General features: G+C 35.7%; 1 protein-coding gene across 3 annotated transcripts in view; it reads right to left on the bottom strand.

Moving 5' to 3' along the window:
* Positions 1-3,849: 3,849 nt before the first annotated feature.
* Positions 3,850-22,614, bottom strand: part of LOC149849037 (DNA N(6)-methyladenine demethylase ALKBH1C-like) — a 35,810-nt gene continuing 17,045 nt past the window's right edge. For all 3 annotated transcript variants that reach the window (XM_089998458.1, XM_089998472.1, XM_089998464.1), the window contains 2 exons: positions 4,785-5,129; positions 3,850-4,465 (listed from right to left, as the gene is read on the bottom strand). In XM_089998458.1, the coding sequence (XP_089854584.1) occupies positions 4,184-4,465; positions 4,785-5,129 (627 nt within the window). In that variant the 3' untranslated portion in view covers positions 3,850-4,183. The remainder of the gene's footprint in view (positions 4,466-4,784; positions 5,130-22,614) is intronic.

Genomic DNA, 22,614 nt, shown 5'->3' on the forward strand with positions numbered 1-22,614 from the left:
AACGCATTCGCCAAAACCCCTGCTTGTCAAGACTACCGAAGCTGCGAAAATTCTATATTGCAAACTTCGTAATTCATTTGCTATATACGTTCAACCCCAGCGATCCCTTAAAATCAACGTTGCCTTGGCCATCTCCTTCTGCAGCAGTGAATGCTTCGATTTCATTTCCTCCACAATCTTAGCCTTGGATGATGCAGTTTGATTGCCTTCAAAATCTCTTAGTGTTTTTCCCGCGTCAAACGGATCAGGTTTCTCCTGAGGATCAGGATCCGGCATATGAATTTGGGCATCACTGTCCATAACCTGGCCTTCAGCTGGTTTGGTCTGAGTAACCAAATCCACATCTCCAATGCATCCTGGTTCCACCCACGTCAGAAATTAAAATTGACGCTGCTTTCCGAGAGACGCTATTTTTCTCTGATACGTTTTTACTGGTCTGCATGGTGGAGATTGAAAGGTCATCTGGGCTTGGTAGCTGCCTCAGGGACGTTGCCATATTATAAATTGAGCATGCATTCGGTTGCCAGATTGGGGGGAGATTTCATGCAAATCTGCATGAGGTCCCCCCTCTCATTTTCCAAAGATATTAAAAAGCTTCCTCTGTTCACATGTAATGACTTCCTAACCCTAACCGAATATTTTAAAGCCTCCCCCATTTTTGCACTGGGAAGCATGATAGACTCCGGATCAATATGATGATCTGTCTTCGAGAAAAATATGCTTGCCCCTCAATTGATGAGCCCACCGCTTTCCATAACCACCGAGGCTTCCTCGGTTTAAACACCATCCTTGACCAGAGTGGCTACAGGGCGGTGGTGACGGTTGGCTGAAAAAGTGAGCTTTGATCATCTTTTTCAGTGACCACCATGCCTGAAAAATCCCCCGTCATTTGTTTTATGTGTAAGGGGGTTGAACCTGCAGTGTGTGGTGCAATTCATCCGAGTTAAGTGTACTATCATTTTTACCTATGTTAAGGTTACATCATAAAGTAACTGAAGCGCATACTGCAATTGCTGAAATAGCTAATAGCATCGGCATTGCACCAAAGAAGACATATAATTTGTGAGCACACATAAATGGTGGTCATAAGAATGTGTCATTTACACCTATGGATCTAAAAAATCATTTGAGTAGGAAGAGGACAAATAACATGAAGAATGAATAAATATGTTCTTTGGTTGATTATTTATAGAAGAAATCAAGCAAAGAGCCTGTTTTCCTTAGTGCGATTTACTAATGGTATAAGAATGACATCTATGTTATGTATGATCAATATCTTTCACTTTCATTGGTGCATCGCTTTCACCTGTCCTTATTTGTTCATTGGTGCATCGCTTTCACTTGTCCTTATTTGTTCAATATGATCAATATCTTCATCATCTCCTATCGACATAGTATGCTCATCATCAATGATATCATCTGATTCTACATTATCAACATGATCGCTTGTATTACTATTTGATTGTTCGATTGCACCAACTACATCAAAATTCATTATAGCTATCATTTCATTTGCTTTTATGCATGCATCATTCATGTATTTTCAACATTCAAAATTAACTATCAAAATATCACATTCATCATCACACCTATATCTCAACCATAAATTACATCAAAATTACAACTTGTATCTAGCATTGTCATATGCCCGAGAAGGCCGCATGTCATTCAAATTATTGCGATGAAGATCATGACACTTCTTTGCTCATGTGGATCTATATCATTTGCAGTGATATGTTGATCATGTAAAATATCAATATTGTCTATTGTTTGGGACAGTTGGATAATCGACAAAAGACTCATATAAATAGATGGTGTCTGAGATAAATGCACATTCTCCACGAGATTCACATCATTTTATTGATCAACTACTCTCTTTTTAACTGGCTCTTCATTAAGTTTGCATACTTCTAAGTAAACATCACCACTAAATAACATTGATTATACATCATCATCATCCTCAACATCTATCCATATTTTTTTGTTGTTAAAGTTTGGAAAATAACTATATCAAAGGTTCAATAAGTTTGTGCATATTCGATTTTATGAGACATAAAAACCATAATTTTCTTAAAAGTAATATTTTTAGAGACTAATGTAGATTTTCAATTAGTGTAATCAGACTTATGGTAGTGTACTTTAGCTCTTTCATACACCATTATTGACTGACTACAAGAACCACGATAATATACTTTAGCCTTTTAGCTTATACAGAGTGAACCCTAGATATTAACTAAAGGACAAGCAAACAATCATAAATCATCTACAACAATATATATTTCTATAAAAAAAACCATAAACATAGTAAACCGTAAATGGAAGTCAATTATAAGAATGATACCGCAACCTCATCAAAAATACACATGGAGATACACAAGTATATATTGTATGAAACTCACCTTTTGAACCTGTAGATAGAGAAGTCGATCACAAGGATGATACGGTAACCTCCTCGAAATGCAGAAATTGCTACAAGGGTTTCATAGATAAGTTCTTTGCAACAGTCGAGAAGAAAAAACCCTCAAACAAAAACAAGTATATATATATATATATATATATATATATATATATATATATATATATATATATATATATATATATATATATATATATATATGATTCGACAAATAAAAATTTTGCAATATGTAGATAGCATATTTGCAATTTTTTTGGTTCCCTTTAAGTAGAGTTTTGCATATACATTTATGCAATTTCAGGATATATATGAAATAGTATGTTATTTGTAAGAGGTTTCACAAATATTTTTATGTAAAAAAATTTATTATATGCGAAAGCGTACGATATTTGTGATTTTGATAGTTTCAATTTTACCGAAAATTTGTAAATAAATTTATGCAAGTTCGTGAGGTCTAAATTCACATAAAAAAGGTGTGTTTTTGTATTTAAGTGAGAGTTGCACCTAGCTATCGGGCAATACAATTTTATTGAAAAAATGTCTCAATTCGCAATTGCAAAAGGTAAAAAGGTCATAACAATGGCAGATATTTGCGATTTTGGACATCGGAAGATTATCGAAAATTGTAGAGTTTTTAGGAAATTGGGTCAAATTACCCGTACAGCCCGGTCATTTTCCATTCAAAATATAAGTGAAGTTTGTGATGTAGGTTGTGTCAAGACAACCCGGGTTGGATCGAAGACCAGATACGATTGCACACAGTATGGACGTAAAAAGATTACAAACAAATCATAGTCAAAGATATTGCCGATATTTAGAATATGTTATCAATTTCACATGACATTTCAATGGGCATTATATTCCCCACTAAAAACATGATTTTTTCGAGATATTGCATTTTAAGGAATTAAATCATATTGACAACATGAAATTCACTAATTTTCATCAGGATTTCAGTTTTCAAGTTCATATCAATGTTTCATGTCAGCTATACGTTTAGATCTAAACCAATCCGACTGAATTTAGAGCTTTGTTAATTTCAATCTTTGTTCACTAGACCTCATTTAGAGCTAGGCTTGGATTCTGATCTGTTGCATGTAATTTGGTTTCAAATTCTGATCAAGCATGATCAGGCCTTACACAATCCGTTTGGACACCTATTCATACATATTGATTGACAAGGGCTGTGTGCTTCAATCCAACATCATGCTAGATCCAGCCCGCTTAATCATATTTCACTATGTGGTCATCAAGACCCACTGCTGGTGCTCTTACCATACACACACCTAAAACTGTCTGTCTGATGAAATGAACGAATGTGACCTTTGTTTTTTTATAAGAATAACAGAAAAGATATCATTAATTGACAGGAAGAATTAAGCACGGTGTAAGGTGATGAGCGATCACTGTCTAGGGAATGACCAAAAAAAAAACAGAAACCTACAAAGAAATCAAATAAATCTAAATCCAAAACAGAAGAAGTTATAGCTCAGCTTTTACAACAAGAAACTCAGCGGTCTATCGGTAAGGCTGATGAGTACATTTCAGCAGTGTGAAGTATAAACATGAATCCATGAGGCCATACTTGGGCGTGACCAAACTGAAGGGTCTTTATAGTGGGTGAAGTGGTAATGAGTGCAGTAAAACATTAAAAAAGTGCAAGTGCAATGAAACAGAGCAAAAAAGAGCCTGGAGGGATCCTCTGAAAGTGAGGTTTCATGCTTAGCTAAAACTATATGTAAGTTGGGTAAAAGAATGCCTGTTACATTAAAACTCTCTGAAAGTGAGGTTTAATCTTCCACTAGATAAGTCTGTTTCATCAAGAAGTCGCCTTGGGGCTGTGTTGGGCAAAAGTTTCAAAACTCCATGGTACACAAGCCTGGAGGGACCCCCAAATATCAACACATCACCAGATCCCAATATAATTCTCTTAGGCTTCTGCTTAGCCTCCTCTGTAGTCATTGCATACAAGAATACTGCCGAGTCACCTAATGAAATCGAAACAACTGGTAATCCTTTGACAAGACTCTCATGGCTTTCATCTTTGTCCTGCAGATACACATTAGACACTAATGCTTAACCATCCTACAAACCTTTGAGCATATGTGTGCAAAAGTGCATGCGAGAAATTGTGACGTATAAATATAAATATAAATATAAATATAAATATAAATATAAATATAAATATAGATACATGTTTCAGGAAAGTACTTATGAGGTCTTGTTACATTAACAGAATTAGCAGGAGCAAAACATCCTTATCCGTCAAAATTCAAAGCTGCCACAACTACATAGAGGGTTTCACGTATTCTTTCCACTTGCATGATAGCTAAAGGAAAAGAACAAGGCATAGGTTTCAGTTCCATACCTGATGCATACCAAGTCTCCCACTGCTATCGTAGAAATTGACTATGCAAATATCAGGTACCATCTCAGGTAGAATGCTTTTGGCTCTTTTCATCCCAACGTGTTGCTTTAACATATCATGGGAAGTGTGCATGGCCCCTTTGACCAACCTTTTGAGTTCATCAGGTATACTAGGGAGTGTTGCACCATCAGAAGTACGTTTATCCATATAAAACCCTGAATCTATATCCCAGTGCATACCTAGACACATCATTTTTAGGTGCATCTTGTTTCCTTTCCTAAAAGTTGGTTGATAGAACCCTCCGGCACCACATCCGAGTTGATGGCATATTCTAACAGCTTCAATCTGTACCAGACATCAATACATCATTGTTCATAAGCTAAACAGGTAAACTAGTGCTGGTGATTAAGAATAGCAGTATACCTGTCAGGAGGGAGGATAAATTGTCGATAATTATTCAAATGCGCCATTAGGTATGAACGATAGAAAAAATCAGGGTTCATGTTTAGTTTGCTATTGAACTTCACAAAACACCTAATTTACAACATAAAAAAATGGGAAACATTAAACAAAAAAACATTTCTAAATTTTTAAGTAGACATATCTAAGTGATGCCACCATCCAATGTACCTCTATTTATGTGATGTTGAAAATTAAGGCACAATAAGATTATACAGCTGCCTTTCAACAACCATTTTAATGATCATTGAGATACACATGGCCCTAGTGGGTTGGCAACAGAAAAAATTTATATAATCCCATAATTTATCAAAGCTCGACTCATCAACTGGTTTGATTAACTTCAAGCAAAAAAGGGCAGTAATGGTTTCAACTGAAGTCTTCCCAAATGGTTGTTGAATTTCCAACATGATGCTTTTTCAGCTTCTATTTTGGTTACAATGGAACTCAATAGTTTCAGCAACAGGAAATCAAATTTATACCCCCAATGGTATGATTCTCAGTGCAGCCATTCCTGATCTATGTCAGAGGGATACACTGATTTATTCCCGTATCATGTCTCTTGTATACACTACAGTTAATGGAAACTACAAAATAGTAGTGTGTCCTGTGTCCATTTGGGCAAGTCCATGTGACATAGTTCTTGATTGTCTATTAAATCTGTTTTCCCACTTATTAGAGGCATAACAAAAGTTACTCCACTTCAACAAGCTTCATTGGAACATTTTACTTTATCAATGGTTGCTGGCCTCTTAGACAACTTATTGAGAGAAATACATCTTCTTAGACAACTTATTGAGAGAAATAGAGAGAGGAACAAAGATTTGCATATGGTTTTTATTGATTTGGAGAAGGCATACGATAGAGTACCTAGGGACGTTCTCTGGTGGACAATGATGAAGAAAGGTGTTTCTCTTAAGTACATTAGTATAATTAAAGATATGTATGAAGGAGTAGTAACCAATGTCCGCACTTGTGAAGGGGTAACAACCAATTTTCCTATAACGGTTGGGTTACATCAAGGATCTGCTTTAAGCCCTTTCCTATTTGCTATAGTGATGGATGAGCTTACGAGATCAATTCAAGAAAATGTGCCGTGGTGTATGTTGTTTGCTGATGATATTGTTTTGATTGATGAGTCTAGAGCTGGGGTTAATGCTAAGTTAGAATTATGGAGACAGACATTGGAAGCAAGAGGTTTTAAGTTGAGTAAGATTAAGACAGAATACATGGAATGTCGGTTTAGTAAGCAACGAAGTAGTGATGGGAGTGTAGTGAAGCTTGGTGAGCAAAAAATACCGGTGGATGATTGTTTCAAATATTTGGGATCTATCATTCAAAAGTATGGAGAAATTGATGAAGATGTAAATCATAGGATAAAGGTTGGGTGGATGAAATGGAAAAGTGCAACTGGAGTGTTGTGCGATAGTAGAATGCCATTGCGGTTGAAGGGAAAGTTTTATAGGACGACTATTAGGCCCGCTTTACTATATGGTACGGAATGTTGGGCTGCCAAGAGACATCATATTCAAAAAATGAGTGTAGCTGAGATGCGTATGCTGAGATGGATGTGTGGAAATACAATAAAAGATAAGATTCAGAACGAGGAGATACGTAAGAAGGTAGGCGTTGCACCCATTGAAAATAAGATGAGAGAGAATCGTTTACGGTGGTTTGGACATATTCGGCGAAGGCCTAATGATGCTCCAGTTAGAAGGATGGAGAAATGGGAAAATATATTAGTTAAAAGAGGTCGGGGTAGGCCTAGGAAGACATGGATGGAGGTGATAGGAAAGGATATGAATGCTTTGAACCTCACCGAGGACATGGCATTGGATAGAAATGATTGGAGGAGAAGGATTCATGTGGAAGACCCAAAATGATTTTCTTTTTTGGTTCATATCGCCGATCCTAATTGTTTTGGGAAGAAGGCGTAGTTGTTGTTGTTGTTGTAATGGTTGCTGGCCTCTAATCCCTAAGCATATTTGATCTTTAATCCTGTTGCAGTAGCACCATTCCTTTAAGTGAGCAAGCAAGATGAGGACAAAACTGTTGGTTTTCCAGAGTAAATAAAGCCTATGAATTGCCTTTGTTGGTGATGCACAAAAATTGAAAAAATAATCCCCTCGTGCAATATAGAAGCATACTGTAAGATGCATTAGCAACCAAATGAACAATATACAAATCTACTTATCCTATGAAAGTTGACAACCAAATTCACCAAACAATCTTTTATCTTATATATGATCAAACCTCATGCCTAATTCTCCCTTTGCTTTAGACAGCATAATTTTACAGCTAATGAGATGGGAAATTGACCTCCAGAAAATGTTGAATAGCCATATTTGCACTTAAAATGACAAGGAGAAACTATAAGCTAGCCCTTCTCACTAAAACAGCATAAACCTATCAACGTAAAAGGCAACATAAAACTAAAAATAGCCCATTCGTGAGAGATGTGAAGGGTCATCATCAACTAATAGTATGCATGATTGGACAAGACACAACTAATGTGTTGATGATAAATGCCATTCCTATGGCAATTTGTTTGTCTCACAATCTACGACCCAAACATGAAATTAAATGCATTTGAATGTGAGAAATAATTGATCCGAGGAGATTCCAATTTGTAGCAAAAAAAAAACATATAACAGACAACCCTTTTTATTTATCTTACCACAATTGATGTCATTCAAGTAGAAACTAACAATAGCAATAAGAAACAAAGACTCTTAGCAAGCTGAACCTATTAGTATCAAAGCAGCCTTTCTTTTTTTTTCTCTTTTTTCATAGGCAAGTTAGGAAAGTAACCATGCATTCGAACCTAAGGCCCCTTGGTTATCATAGTGAAACCTTATTATCCAGTTATCTTATTTGTGAAATGAAATAAGCAAAACTACAATGCATGGTCACTAAGGGCTACAAGAAATCACAAACAAAAAGTGGTCACTAATGGACCAAGTACAATCTCACAAAGGAGATACACAATAACACTTCACAAAAGAGCCAAAGGTAAAAAATATGAATGTATTAATTCACAAAATGCCTAGACAAACATTAACTTTACAAGGAGAGAAGGTGCCTTTAAATAGGCACAATACAATGCACATGGGCTGGTCCAACTTGGTCCAACTAGCTGTTGGACCAGCCCCAAGAGCTATATTTCCCAACCATGGTTTTAAAACTCGCCGAGTCAACTCGGTGACTCGGTTGACTCGGCTCGGCTCGGCCCTCCAGCGAGTCAACCCAGCAGGGTAAACTCGGCTTGCCTTGACTCGGCCTGACTCGGTCTGACTCGGCCGAGTTCTGGGATATTTGAAATTTGATTTTTTGGGTATTTCAAAATAACAGTTTAATAATAAATAATAAATTACAAGACAAATCAGTTCAAAGATACAATAATCTATCAATCTTTATGTGTTGATTAAACATATTGGCAAAAAAAATGATTCAAAGATCTAACAAAAAAGTGAAGCATACACGTATCGGTGCTTGTACTTCATGTTCTGGTGTTGGGTGCCTTTGAGTGTTGTTTTATGAACACATACCATATCCTTCATTGTATATAAAAATACATTTTTGTACAAAGTCTGTATCACACCTGTGCATAACAATTTGTACCCTGTCATCCTTATTTTTTGACAGAAACACCCATATCATACCAGTTGTGCTGATCTTGTACAGTATGCTTGTACATGTATCCATGTGACAGCATTTCCCTTGGTCATAATTGGAATTTCTTCTGGTGATTCATTCTCTTATTGTTGTTTTACCTTGCTGCAACTAATTCAATCTGGCTTTTTATGCAAGATGATGTGTTGTTGTTCTCAATGAGGTGAGATCACTAGAAAGGATCAAAGGAAAGCTAACAAAAGCTAGGGTGTCTTCTGGAGAAGTTTAGCTGAAATTCCTAAACCATTCTATTTAGAAATTTGAGTTTAAGTAATGCTTCTAGACTCAGTTACATGGGGCCTTCATTGAATACCAAAGACATGCTTGTTATGAAGAAGTTTCTTCATGTAACTTGATCTTTCCATGTGACCTTGTTACGAAGAAGTTTGTACTTTTTCTACTCTGAACTTGCAATTTTTTATTGTCAACTCTTTAGACTATATGTTTACTGAAAAACATGGTTTGATACAAATTATATATTGTTTTTCTTTTAAAATCAAAACTTAACAAAACCCGGTCCGAGTCACCGAGTTGACCCGCCGAGTCACGAGTCAATAAAGAACGAGTCGAGTTCCGAGTCACGGGTTTTAAAACCTTGTTCCCAACAGCTAAATATAGTTGTTGCCAACAGCTATATTTATAGTTGTTGGGACTAGCCCAACAACTACTTTTGATAAAAAGGAAAACATAAAAATAAGAAAAACAAAGATAGATATTTAAATAACATCCCCTAATAGACTGACCTTATTAAAAGAATGAAAAGACTAAAATACCTCTCTAAATAATATATATATATAATAAGAAGTAAACTATATCTTAACACTCTCCCTCAAACTTACAGTGAGATTACTTAAAGTTTGCCCAAGAGAAAAAGGAATCACTGCAGTGAAAGAGCTTTAGTGAAAAAATCCGTGATTTGATATTCAGACGGTACATATGGCAGAGTAATAGTCTCTTTCAAGTATTCTTCTCGAACGTAATGACAGACCATCTCAATATGCTTTGTTCGTTCGTAAAAAGTATGATTGTTGGCAATGTATATAGCACTCTTGTTATCACAACAGAACCTTGATGATTCTGAGACATCAACTCCCATATCTTCGACCACGGACTGCAACCACACGACCTCAGTTGTTGTTATAGTCATCGCTCGATATTCGGCTTCCGTAGAATACAACGAAACTTTTTGTTAATTTTTACACAACCAAGATATGAGGGAATCACCTAAAAACACACAAAAACCCGCAGTTGAGTGACGGTTGTTAGGATCTCCTCCCCAATGAGAATCAATATATGCAATAAGATTTAATACTAAAGAAGATAATAGGAAAAGGCCTTTAAATATAGTGTTTTTGATATATTAGACTATTTCTAACACATCACTCATGTGAACCGAGGTTAGCACTGTTAAAATATATGTACTCATATATATATATATATATATAGATATATATATAATATCTCATCATACCCGACCAAGGGTATTTCTGTAATTCTGCCCAATACGGGCATTTTAGTCTTTTCACTATTTTTCTTTTTCTTTATTTTTTTTTATTTTTTTATTTTTATTGAACATGCATTAAATGCATGTTGCATTGGGGGTCCCAACCAAGAGTCATTGGACTTGATCTTTGCATTCTGTGTGAATGTCCATTATAGGACATTGTGTTTGTTTCCGTGTATTTCATTACATAGTATCAGAGCAAGGTTTATGCTCTTGATTCTTGCTATGGCTAGTTGATTAGTTATAGTTTGCATATTGTATTTCTCTTTTTTGGTTTGTCATCCTTTCTTGAGTCATAATGGAAGGAGAACAAAAGATTGATCTCTCCTTCAAACTTAATGGTACCAACTACTTGATGTGGGCCGCCGCCATGGAGAACAACCTCAAGGGTAAAAAACTTTGAGGATATGTTATGGGCACTATTCTGGAACCACAACTCCAACTCACAAAGATGGACGGTGATAAAAAAAAAAGCACTTGAAGGAAATGCTCGCATGAAGGCCATTGAAGATCACCAATATAAAGTGGAAGATTGAGAAAGCAAACATGCAAAGATTCTTGCATGGTTCATAAACAATGTGGAGCTCAAAATTTGCGCCAACATTGCAAAATTTCGAATGGCAAACGAAGCATGGTTCTTTATGAAATGTATGTATACTCAAAAGGACCTTACTAGACAATTCTTCTTCCAAGAGAAAATTTGTACCATTAAGCAAGGGAAAATAGGTGTAAGAGATTACTTTAGCACCCTTGGACCCTTATAGGATGAGCTATCTCTACTAGAACCAAAATGGGTTTCTAGTGAAGATGTTGAACTACGAAGAGAACAAATGAAAAAATAACACTTTTTCCAATTTTTACATGGGCTTAGGCCTGAATATGAACAAGTTAGATCTTCCCTACTTCATAGATCTAAGCCTCTTCCGTTAGAAGAGGCCATTGCCGAGATATACCAAGAAGAAACTCATCTTGGCATGATTAAAGGAGGAGATGAAGTTTTAGCCGTGTCTAAACCCGGCAATCATGTGAAAGCTTACAAGTCTCCACACTTTAGAAGGCAAAATAACTATAATGGCAACTATAGAAAAGTTATTTGCCATCATTGCCAAGAACCGGGTCACATAAGACCTAATTGCCCTAAGTTAGATGAAGCTCCCAAAAGTAAGGTTACTTCCGTTGAAGAAACTACTCAAAAGGAGGAGCCCATCAAAGGGAAGAATTCCTTCTCTCTTGCTCTAACTATCGGAGGCACTTCAAATTCTACTCAAATCACCATCAACTTCGGGTGTCGTTATCACTTCCTCTTCTCCTCCAGGTATGTCCTCTTGGATCCTTGACTCCGGAGCATCTTTTCATATGACACCTCTTGAGAATGGGCTATCCGACTTATGTAATAACTCAAAAACCTCTTACGTTTCAACTGTTGATGGTACATCTTTACAAGTCAAAAGTTTTGGAACGTTAAGTTTTTTTAAAGATTTCTTTGTGCCAAATGTGAGGGTAGTACCTCAACTTAATTTAAACCTTCTCTCTGTTTCTCAATTATGTGATCATGGATGTGAAATTTCTTTCTCAACTAAGGGTTGCTCTAAACAGGATCTCCGGTCCGGAAAGCAGATTGGGCAGGCCATAGGAGGAAAAATCTCTATTACATAAGCAACTTGAAAATTTCACCCAACTCTTTTTATAATCATGTCCAAGATAAAAATATTGAAACTTGGCACCAAAGACTTGGACATCCAAGTTTCTCAAAAATGTACTCCTTTCCCTTTGGAAAGAAATTTTGTAACGAAAAACAGTTTGTTTGCAAGAGTTGCATTTTTGGGAAAATGAAATCTACTCATTTTCCAAATAGAACCTTTGTGTCCAAGAGGCCATTTGAGTTAGTTCATTCGGACATATGAGGCCCTTGTCCGGTCATATCGAAAGGCGGATACTCCTACTATGTTACATTCATTGATGACTACACTTAGATATGTGTGGATTTATTTTCTTAACCTAAAATCCGATGTCTTGGACTTTTTTAAGAAATTTCATATGATAGTCAAAAATCAATTTTTAAGTAATATCTCTACTCTTAGATCCGATTCGAGTGGAGAGTACCTATCAAATGAATTTCAAAATTATTTAGAATTAAATGGAATTTGTCTGTTTCAAATATTTGGGATCTATCATTCAAAAGTCCAGAGAAATTGATGGAGATGTAAATCATAGGATAAAGGTTGGGTGGATGAAATGGAAAAGTGTAACTGGAGTGTTGTGCGATCGTAGAATGTCATTGCGGTTGAAGGAAAAGTTTTATAGGACGACAATTAGGCCTGCTTTACTATATGGTACGGAATGTTGGGCTGCCAAGAGACTTCATATTCAAAAAATGAGTGTAGCTGAGATGTGTATGCTTAGATGGATGTGTGGAAATACAATAAAAGATAAGATTTGAAACGAGGAGATACGTAAGAAGATAGGCGTTGCATCCATTGAAAATAAGATGAGAGAGAATCGTTTACGGTGGTTTGGAAATATTCGGCGAAGGCCTAATGATGCTCCAGTTAGAAGGATGGAGAAATGAGAAAATATATTAGTTAAAAGAGGTCGGAGTAGGCCTAAGAAGACTTGGATAGAGATGATAGGAAAGGATATGAATGCTTTGAACCTCACCAAGGACATGGCATTGGATAGAAATTATTGGAGGAGAAGGATTCATGTGGAAGACCCAGAATGATTTTCTTTTTTGGTTCATATCGCCGACCCCAATTGTTTTGGGATGAAGGCGTAGTTGTTGTTGTTGTAAATGAAATTTTGTCATCAAAAATCTTGTCCTAGAACTCCTCAACAAAATGGTCTAGCCGAAAGAAAGCATAAACACATTTTGGAAACCACTAGGACACTTCTTATTTCCAAAGAAATTCCAAAAAGATATTTAGCTGAAGTCGCTTTAATATCAACTTACTTGATAAATAGAATCATATCTTCATCCTTACAAAATACATCTCCATATGAAAAACTATTTGAAAGAACACCCGATTTTAATAGATTAAGAATTTTTTGGTGTAAATGCATTGTTCTTTCACATAAAAGAGATAAATTATCTCATAAAGCTATTGAATGTGTTTTCTTAGGATATGGAGAAAATCAAAAAGGTTTTAGATGCTTTGACCTCAAAAGCAATAAACTATATGTTTCTAAAGATGTAACCTTCCTAGAAAATGAAAATGGTTTTGAGAAAACAAAAGATATTGATGAAAGCGAATATGCTTTCTTGTTTGATCTTCTTCCTCAAGAAGATGTGACTCCTCAAGAGGTAATTTCTAGTGATTCGTTGAATGTACCAAGAGGATACTCCTCTTAACAATGTTGAAAATGAAAGTGATGTCATTGAAAGTAGACCAATTCAAACTTATGTTAGGCGTGGTCAACAAGCTCCCATAAGTGCCTTAGAAAAATACTCTCAAGGTTCCAACATAGAAGAAACATCTTTAAGAAGATCCGGCTGAATCTCTAATCCTCTTAATAGGTTTGTTTCCTATGAGTCTCTAACACCAAAATATAGGGTGTGTCCAATTGCGTTACACTCTTTTCATGAACCATCTCATTATAATGAAGCCAAAAATATTCTCCAGTGGGTTGAAGCCATGAACTTAGAACTTAGTGCCCTTGAAAAGACAAAAACTTGAGAAATAACCTCATTACCTACTGGAAAGAAATCTATTGGATGCAGATGGGTCTTCAAAATCAAAACTAAAAGTAATGGGTCATTAGAACACTATAAAGCCCGATTGGTAGCCAAAGGATACGCCTAAGAATACGGTATTGACTATGAAGAAACTTTTGCTCCCGTAGCTAGAATGACTAGTATTAGGACTTTTATTGCGGTTGCTTCAGTTAAAAAATGACCTATTTATCAATTAGATGTTAAGAATGCATTCCTAAATGGTGAATTACATGAAGAGGTCTATATGGATCCTCAATCAGGAGTATGTATTGGTAAACATAAAATTCTCAAACTTAACAAGGCATTATATGGATTGAAACAAGCTCCAAAGGCTTGGCATGATAGATTTAGCAATGTAATCACAAGTTTAAACTTTCGTTCATGTTATACTGACACTGCTTTGTTTGTGAAAAGTGCAGGGTCCTCAGTAGTTATTCTACTGCTTTATATTGATGATATGATCATCACTGGAAGTGATGAGCAAGGAATTAATAATATTAAGAAAGTTTTAAAAGAAAATTTTGACATGTCTGATCTTGGCTTCTTAAGATATTTTTTAGGTATTGAAATAGCATAATCTCTACGAGGGTACATTCTCTCTCAGATGAAACTTGTTGCTGACATTTGTTCAAAGTCTGGCATTTCAGATGACAAGAAAATAGAAACCCCTGAAGTTATCAATACAAAGTTGAGGTTGGAAGATGGAACTCTTCTCAAAAATCCCACTCCCTACAGCCAACTCGTTGGGTCGCTGACATACTTATCCATCACTCGGCCAGACATAGCTCATGAAGTTCACTCAGTCAGTCAGTTTCAACATGCACCTACAATCGTACACATGAGTGCAGTCTTAAGAATCATCAGATACATTAAAAATACTATAACTAAGAGAGTTTTTCTTTCCTCTTCTTCGTTACTTGATTTAATTGCTTATACTGATGTTGATTGAGAAGGAAATCCCAATGATAGAGTCTCAACTACTGGTTTCTGTGTATTCTTAGGTGACTATGATTTCCTGGAGATGCAAGAAGCAGCACAAAGTACCATTGTCCTCAATGGAAGCAGAATATCGTGCAATGGCCACTATAATCATGAAGCTTGTGTGGCTTAGAAGTCTCCTCAGTGATATGGGCATAATCATCTCTACACCTTCAAAGATGTGTTGTGACCACACCTTCCATGAGCGTACTAAACATATTGAGATGGACTGCCACTATGTTCGTGATGAAAATCTAAGAGGGACTATAGCTTTGCCGTATGTTACATCTGAGTACCAGTTGGCGGACTTCTTCACCAAGGTGCTTGTTGCTCCTCGTTTTATGTTCCTTCTCAACAAGCTTTCGGTCATGTCCTCATAAAGCTTAAAGGAGGGTGTTAAAATATATATATATATATATATAATATCCCATCATACCCGACCAAGGGTATTTCTGTAATTCTGTCCAATAGGGGCATTTTAGTATTTTCATTGTTTTTCTTTTTCTTTTCCCTTTATAATTTTTATTTTTATTTATTTTTTTATTGAACATGCATTAAATGCATGTTGCATTAGGGGTCCCAACCAAGAGTCGTTGGACCCCCAACGGTCACAAATGTGTCGTTGGGGGGCCAACGACTCCTTGTTGGGCCCCCCAATGCCCACTCCTTCTCCCTTTCTCTCTCTCTCTCTCTCTCTCTCTCTCTCTCTCTCTCTCTCTCTCTCTCTCTCTTTTGCCTATAAATAAAGGGGTAGACCCCTTTGCATTGTAAGGCTTCTTGAAGCCCATTTCTTGCTTTTATAATATTTTTATGTTTGCAAGCTATTGTTGCTTTTTGTGTATGTCCATTGTGGACTTGATCTTTGCATTCTATGTGTGAATGTCAATTATAAGACATTGTTTTTGTTTCCGCGTATTTCATTACAAGCACATGCTAAAATTGACTTGCAATATGAACTGCATCGAAATATCGGGTCTAGTAATAGACAAATAGGCTAAAGAACCAATAAGTTGTCTATAAGTTGTTGGATCATCCAATAAAACTGCATCTTCAACTCTCATTTTGGCATTAATCACTTTTGGAGTATCAGCGTGCTTTTCATCTGTGATTCTTGAACGTGCAACAATATTAGCTGAGAACTGTTAAAATGTAATATATGTATGTAATATATGTATGTAATATATATATATATAAATATATATTATATATATTATTATATATAATATTTCCTTATTTTTCTTTTTTATATTTCTTTGTTTTTCGTATCTAGTTCTTATTGAACTAGATTAATAAACTAGTCAAGTTCCTAGCTATAATTAGAGTCGTTACGACTCTATGGGAGAGCTCAAAATGAGCTCTCCCTCCTCTCTTTCATTCTTATTAAATAGGGGTGATCCCCAACATATGTACTCAATGCTTATTAAGCATTTTTGTTATGAATAAATTATTATTTATTTCAAGTGTTCTTCTGTTTATACCCTTTAAGGGTCATGCTTGCAGTGTCTCCAATAGACATATTTGTGAGTTGTTTGCGCATTTGTGGAAGACCACCATTTCATTATATGGTATCAGAGTCGCGAAGACCTTAGATCTTGAAGTGCTTCCTCCTCGATTTTCGTGCCTCATTTGCAAAGGATATTTCATCACCTTGTTCTTGGTTCAAGAAGATTTGTTTGAATAAAGGAAGACTTGTGCTACAAAAATTGGTTTTGTATTCTCTCTCTTATCCTCTTGTTTTTTCCGTCTCCTCTTATCTACTTTTCTCTTACCCTTGTAAAAGATGGATGACAATGATAAAATCACCATGATACCCATGAAACTAAATGATACTAACTATGTAATGTGGGCTTCGATTATGAAGCACCACATTTGGGGAAAAGTTTATGAGGTATACTGGATGGTTCTGATTCTAAACCTAAACTATTTATTACCAAGAAAGAGGGTGATAAAAAGGTTCCTCTAACGGAAGAGGAGAAGAGCAAGGCATTAACCACTTATGAGAAAAAATAAAAAGAGTGGAGGATAGGGCATGCAAAAATTATGTCATGACTAATTAATAGCGTAGACATTAAAAAATGCTCTAGTCTTGCTAAGTTTGAGCATGCCAATAAGGCTTGGGAAAACCTTAAAAATATGTATTCCCTTCAAGATATTGCACATGTGTGCAATTTACAAGACAAAGTTCAGACAATGACTCAAAAAGATAAATCTATTCAAGAATATTACAATGAGTTGTCCGAACTTTGAGAAGAGTTGGCTTTTCTTGAGCCCAAATGGCATTGTGTCTAAGATATCGAGTTTCGCCAAAAGCAACTCGATATGGAACATTTCTATCAATTTGTGAATGGTCTAAGGCCGGAGTTTGAATCCACTAAATCGGCTCTTTTACATTGTGGAAAAATTCTTTCTATTGTTGATACTATATAAGAGCTCACTATGGAGGAAAATAGACTTAAAAAAAGTACTTCAAAAGTTGATGATGACTCAGTTCTAGCTGTGTCTAGACTGGGAAATCATACTCGCACTTACAAGCTGCCTCATTTTGCAAGGCAAAATGGTGACTTCGACAAACGAAAAGTGATTTGTCATCATTGTCATGGACCAGGGCACTATAGGCCTCAATATCCAAAGTTAAAAAGAAGAGAAGAAAAAAGAGTTGTATCTATTGAATCTGAGTCAAAAGATCAAGAGGCACCTGTATCAATGGCTCAATTGATGGAAATTCTTCAACCTCTTCTCAAAGGGGTATCCTCCTCAACTGAAGCCTCAACTGGAGCGGTTGTTGCATCGTTCTCCGGTCTAGGTAACTTTCCTTGACTTTTAGATTCTGGTGCTTCTTTTCACATGATCCTGAATGTCAATTGTCTATCCGAATGCCTTACAAATAACTCAAGTGTGTCAAAAGTTTTTACAACCAATGGTACATTTCTTGAAATAAAAGGAGCAGGATGTTTTAAAAAATTTCAAAATTCCAAAAAAAAATGTTATTCTAGAAGTTAGATATATTCCTAAACTAAATTTGAATCTCTTATCTGTTTCGCAAATATCTGACTATGAATGAAATATCTCATTCTCTTCTCATGGTTGTTGGGTGTAGGATCGCCAATCAGGAAAGTTGATTGGGGAAGGCCATAGAGAAGGAGGACTCTATTACATGGACTTTTTGAAATTGCCCAAGAATGTATTTTGTTATAATGTTCAGAAATTAGAATTGGATTTATGGTACAAAAGACTCGGCCATCCTCATATGTCTAAAATTCAATATTTTCCAAGTTTAGAAAAATTTTGTAATTCTGAAAGTTTTTCTTGTAAAGATTGCATTCTAGGCAAAATGAAAAGATTATCTTTTCTTAGTAGAACTTTTGTTTCTTCAAGATCACTTGAGTTAATTCATTCGGATGTTTGGGGCCCGGCACCAGTTATCTCAAAAGGTGGTTTTGCATATTATGTCATCTTTATTGATGATTTTTCTAGACATAGATTTATTTTCTTAAACATAAATCTGAAGTTTTTGCCAACTTTCAAATATTTCATAAAATGGTTAAAAATAAGTTTTAAAATGATATTTTCATCTTTCGCACTGATTCAGGAAGAGAGTTTATATCCAAAGAATTCAAAGACTACCTCAATCTACATGGCATTATACATCAAAGATCATGTCCACACACTCCACGATAGAATGGCTTAGCCGAACGTAAACATCGACACATTATGAAAACTACTAGGACCTTGCTAATTGCAAATTAGGTTCCAAAAAGTTTTTGGGCTGAAGCGGTCCTAAATGCCACCTACCTCATCAATAGGATGCCATCTTCCTCGTTAAAGAATATAACTCTAATAGAAAAACTTGTTAAGTTAGCTCCTGATTATTCTAGATTAAGAGTCTTTGGATGCAAGTGTTTTGTTTTTACCAACAAAAATGACAAACTTTCCCCTCGTGCAATCCCATGTGCTTGTTAGGATATGCTGATAATAAAAAAGGCTATAGGTGTTTTGACTTTCAAAATAAAAAATTGTATATGTCAAGAAATGTATCTTTTTTAGAAAAAGAAAACTTCTTTGAATTCGAAAAATCCAAGGATGTCATTGAATATTCTTTTTTAATTGATCTTCAAAATCCAATGAATGTGATTTTGAATGTAACCATGACAATGATCAAAGTCATATTGCTATTGAAAATGATGATGATAGAAAGCAAATTCATAGGGATGTTAGCCTATAATATTCAAGACGTAGAGAGCAAAATCTTTCATGTGCTTTAGAAAAATACTCCAAAGTTCCACCTAGAAGGACATCTAGAATTTCTAGACCTCTTGAAAAATTTGTGTCTTAAGAATCTTTTTCACCCACTTATAGGGCAGTCATTGCATTAATACAATCATATGTTGAACCATCTTCCTATTCGCAAGCCAAAAATCATATAGAATGGACAGAAACCATGAAAACTAAATTAGATGCATTAGAAAAGGCCAATACCTGGACTATTCAAGATATTCTTTCGGGTAAGAAACCTATAGGATATAGATGGGTATACAAGGTCAAAACTAAAAGTGATGGAACCTTGAAAAGATATAAGGCCCGACTAGTGGCGAAAGGATATGCTCGAGAGTATGGTATCGATTATGAAGAAACATTCGCTCTTGTTGCCTGTATGACCACTGTCAGAACTTTCATAGCCTTGGCCTCAATTAGAAAATGACATATCTTTCAATTAGATGTTAAAAATGTTTTCTTAAATGGGAATCTCATCGAAGAAGTATACATGGAAGCCCCACCTGGTGTTAGTATTCCTAAGGGTAAAGCTCTTCGTCTAGAAAAAACTCTCTATGGTCTTAAATAGGCTCCAAAAGCCTGAAATGACAGGTTTAGTCATGTTATGATTGATATTGGATTTCAACCTTGTTTAACTGACACTGTTTTGTTTATTAAGAAATCTGATGCAGGCATCATTATTCTTCTTCTCTATGTAGATGATATAATCATCACCGGCAGTGACAAACAAGGAGTTGCAAATAGTAAAACTCTTCTTAAAACTCACTTTGAAATGATTGACTTAGGTTTATTAAGATATTTTTTAGGCATTAAAGTTACTTATTTCCCTCGTGGGTACTTGATATCTCAATCTAAATTTGCTTTTGATATTGTTTTCAGGTCTGGAATTACAGATGATAAGAAAGTGGATACTCCAGAAGTTGTTAATGCTAAGATGAAGATTGATGATGGAGAACTTCTTGATGACCCTATTCCTTACCGACAGCTTATTGAAGCTCTTTCTTATCTTTCCATTACTAGACCAGGTATTAACTCATGCTATTCATACTGCGAGCCAACTTCAGCATGATCCCACCTCTGTGCATGTGAGAGCAGTATTGCGAATTATTAGATATTTAAAGTCTTCTCTTTCACGAGGAATCTTCCTGTCTGCTTCATCGTCTTTAAATTTAATTACATATATTGATGCTGACTGAGGAGGTGATCCTAATAATAGGCACTCAACCACTAGTTTTTGTGTGTGTTTAGGTGAATCCTTGATTTCGTGAAGATGCAAGAAGCAACGGAAGGTCTTTTTTTCTTTCACCGAAGTTGAATACAGAGTCATGGCAACTACCACTATGGAAGTTGTTTGGCTCAGACGATTGCTAGCCGATATGAGAGCTAAAGCGACGCAAGCTTCAAAAATGTGTTGTGACAACAAAAGTGTCATCTACATTGCAAGCAACCGGACATTCTATGAGCGCATCAAACACATTGAGATGGACTGTCACTATGTCAGAGAGGAATACTTACATGGAATCATTGATCTGCCCTATGTTACATCTGAAAATCAATTAGCAGACTTCTTCACCAAGCCTTTCGTTGCTCCCAGATTTCACTTTCTCTTAGACAAACTTTCACTCATTGTACCGTGAGTTTGAGGGGGAGTGTTAAAATGTAACATATGTACGTAACATATATATATAATAATAATAATATATAATATTTTCTTTTTTTTATTTCTTTGTTTTTTGTATCTAATTCTTATTGAACTAATTAATAAACTAGTCAAGTTCCTAGTTGGAACTTGACATAGTTATAGTCGTTGGACCCTAGTCCAACGGCTATAATTAGAGTCGTTGGACTAGGGTCCAACGGCTCTATGGGAGAGCTCAAAATGAGCTCTCCCTCCTCTCTTTCATTCTTTATAAATAGGGGTGATCCCCTTCAACATATGTACTCAATGCTTCTTAAGCATTTTTGTTATAAATAAATTATTATTTATTTCAAGTGTTCTTTCATTTATACCCTTTCAAGGGTCATGCTTGTAGTGTCTCCAATAGACACATATTTGTGAGTTGTTTGCGCATTTATGGAAGACTATCGTTTCATTACACAAACTCCATCTGTGGCAAGATATATCATTTTGGCAAATAGGCAACTTCAATACCTAAGAAATATTTCAGAACACCGAGATTAGTCATATAAAAAACTTTTTAAGCATAAATTTAATTTCTTCAACTTCTTTCTTATCACTCTAGTGATGATCATATCATCAATATATAGGAGTAAAATAACAAGCGTGGAACCTGTAGATCTTATAAAAAGAGCACTATCAGTATATAATGATTTAAAATCTAGATTAAACATAGTTCTACTAAACCGATCATAACATGCTTTAAGAGCTTGTTTGAACTCATATAGAGCTTTGTGAAGGTGGAGAACCATAGTTTTTTCAATACTTAAACTAGGGGGAGGATCCATGTAGACTTCTTCATTTAAATTACCATTTAAAAAAGTATTTCTAACATCTAACTAGCATATAGGCTAATTTCTAATGGATGCTATGACAATAAAAATCTTAACAGTGGTCATTCGAGCTACTGGAGAAAAGGTTTCTTTGTAATCTGTATCATACCTGAGAGCAAGGTTTTAAAACCCGTGACTCGAAACTCGACTCGTTCTTTATTGACTCGTGACTCGGCGGGTCAACTCGGTGACTCGGACCGGGTTTTGTTAACTTTTGATTTTAAAAGAAAAACAATATATAAATTGTCAGTCCATGGGAAAGATGTATTATTCAGTACAAGAGTGATTCATCACGCCAACACCTTCAAAGCCCTTGGGAACTACATGATCCCAATGGCACTGGTATCCTGTGTGATTATGGATTGCAGTCACTTGGATCATGCAATATACAGAGAATGGCAGGTCGAGTTAAGAGATTCATTATTTTGGACAAACAAAGAACATATAATGGAGTTGGACAGATTTTTTGCACCATGCATCACCTTGAAAGAATTCAAACAGCTATTAGCAGCTCGAAAGAAGATAGAATAAAATTTTCAATGCCTAAGATTAGAGGTTAGGAAAAGTGAAATTGTTGCAGGCCTTAGATTCATGATGCCCAGCTCTTAAATAAAAAAGATTCCAATTAGACAAAGGGCAGAAACAGAGACAGATGATGTTGGTAAAATGGCCCAGAAGCTGCACCAAATGCTACAGACTGGGGAAAAGTATCATTGTATAAG

Source organism: Nuphar pumila, chromosome 1, assembly GCF_984573655.1.
Source record: "Nuphar pumila chromosome 1, dmNupPumi1.hap1.1, whole genome shotgun sequence".
Taxonomy (NCBI): domain Eukaryota; kingdom Viridiplantae; phylum Streptophyta; class Magnoliopsida; order Nymphaeales; family Nymphaeaceae; genus Nuphar; species Nuphar pumila.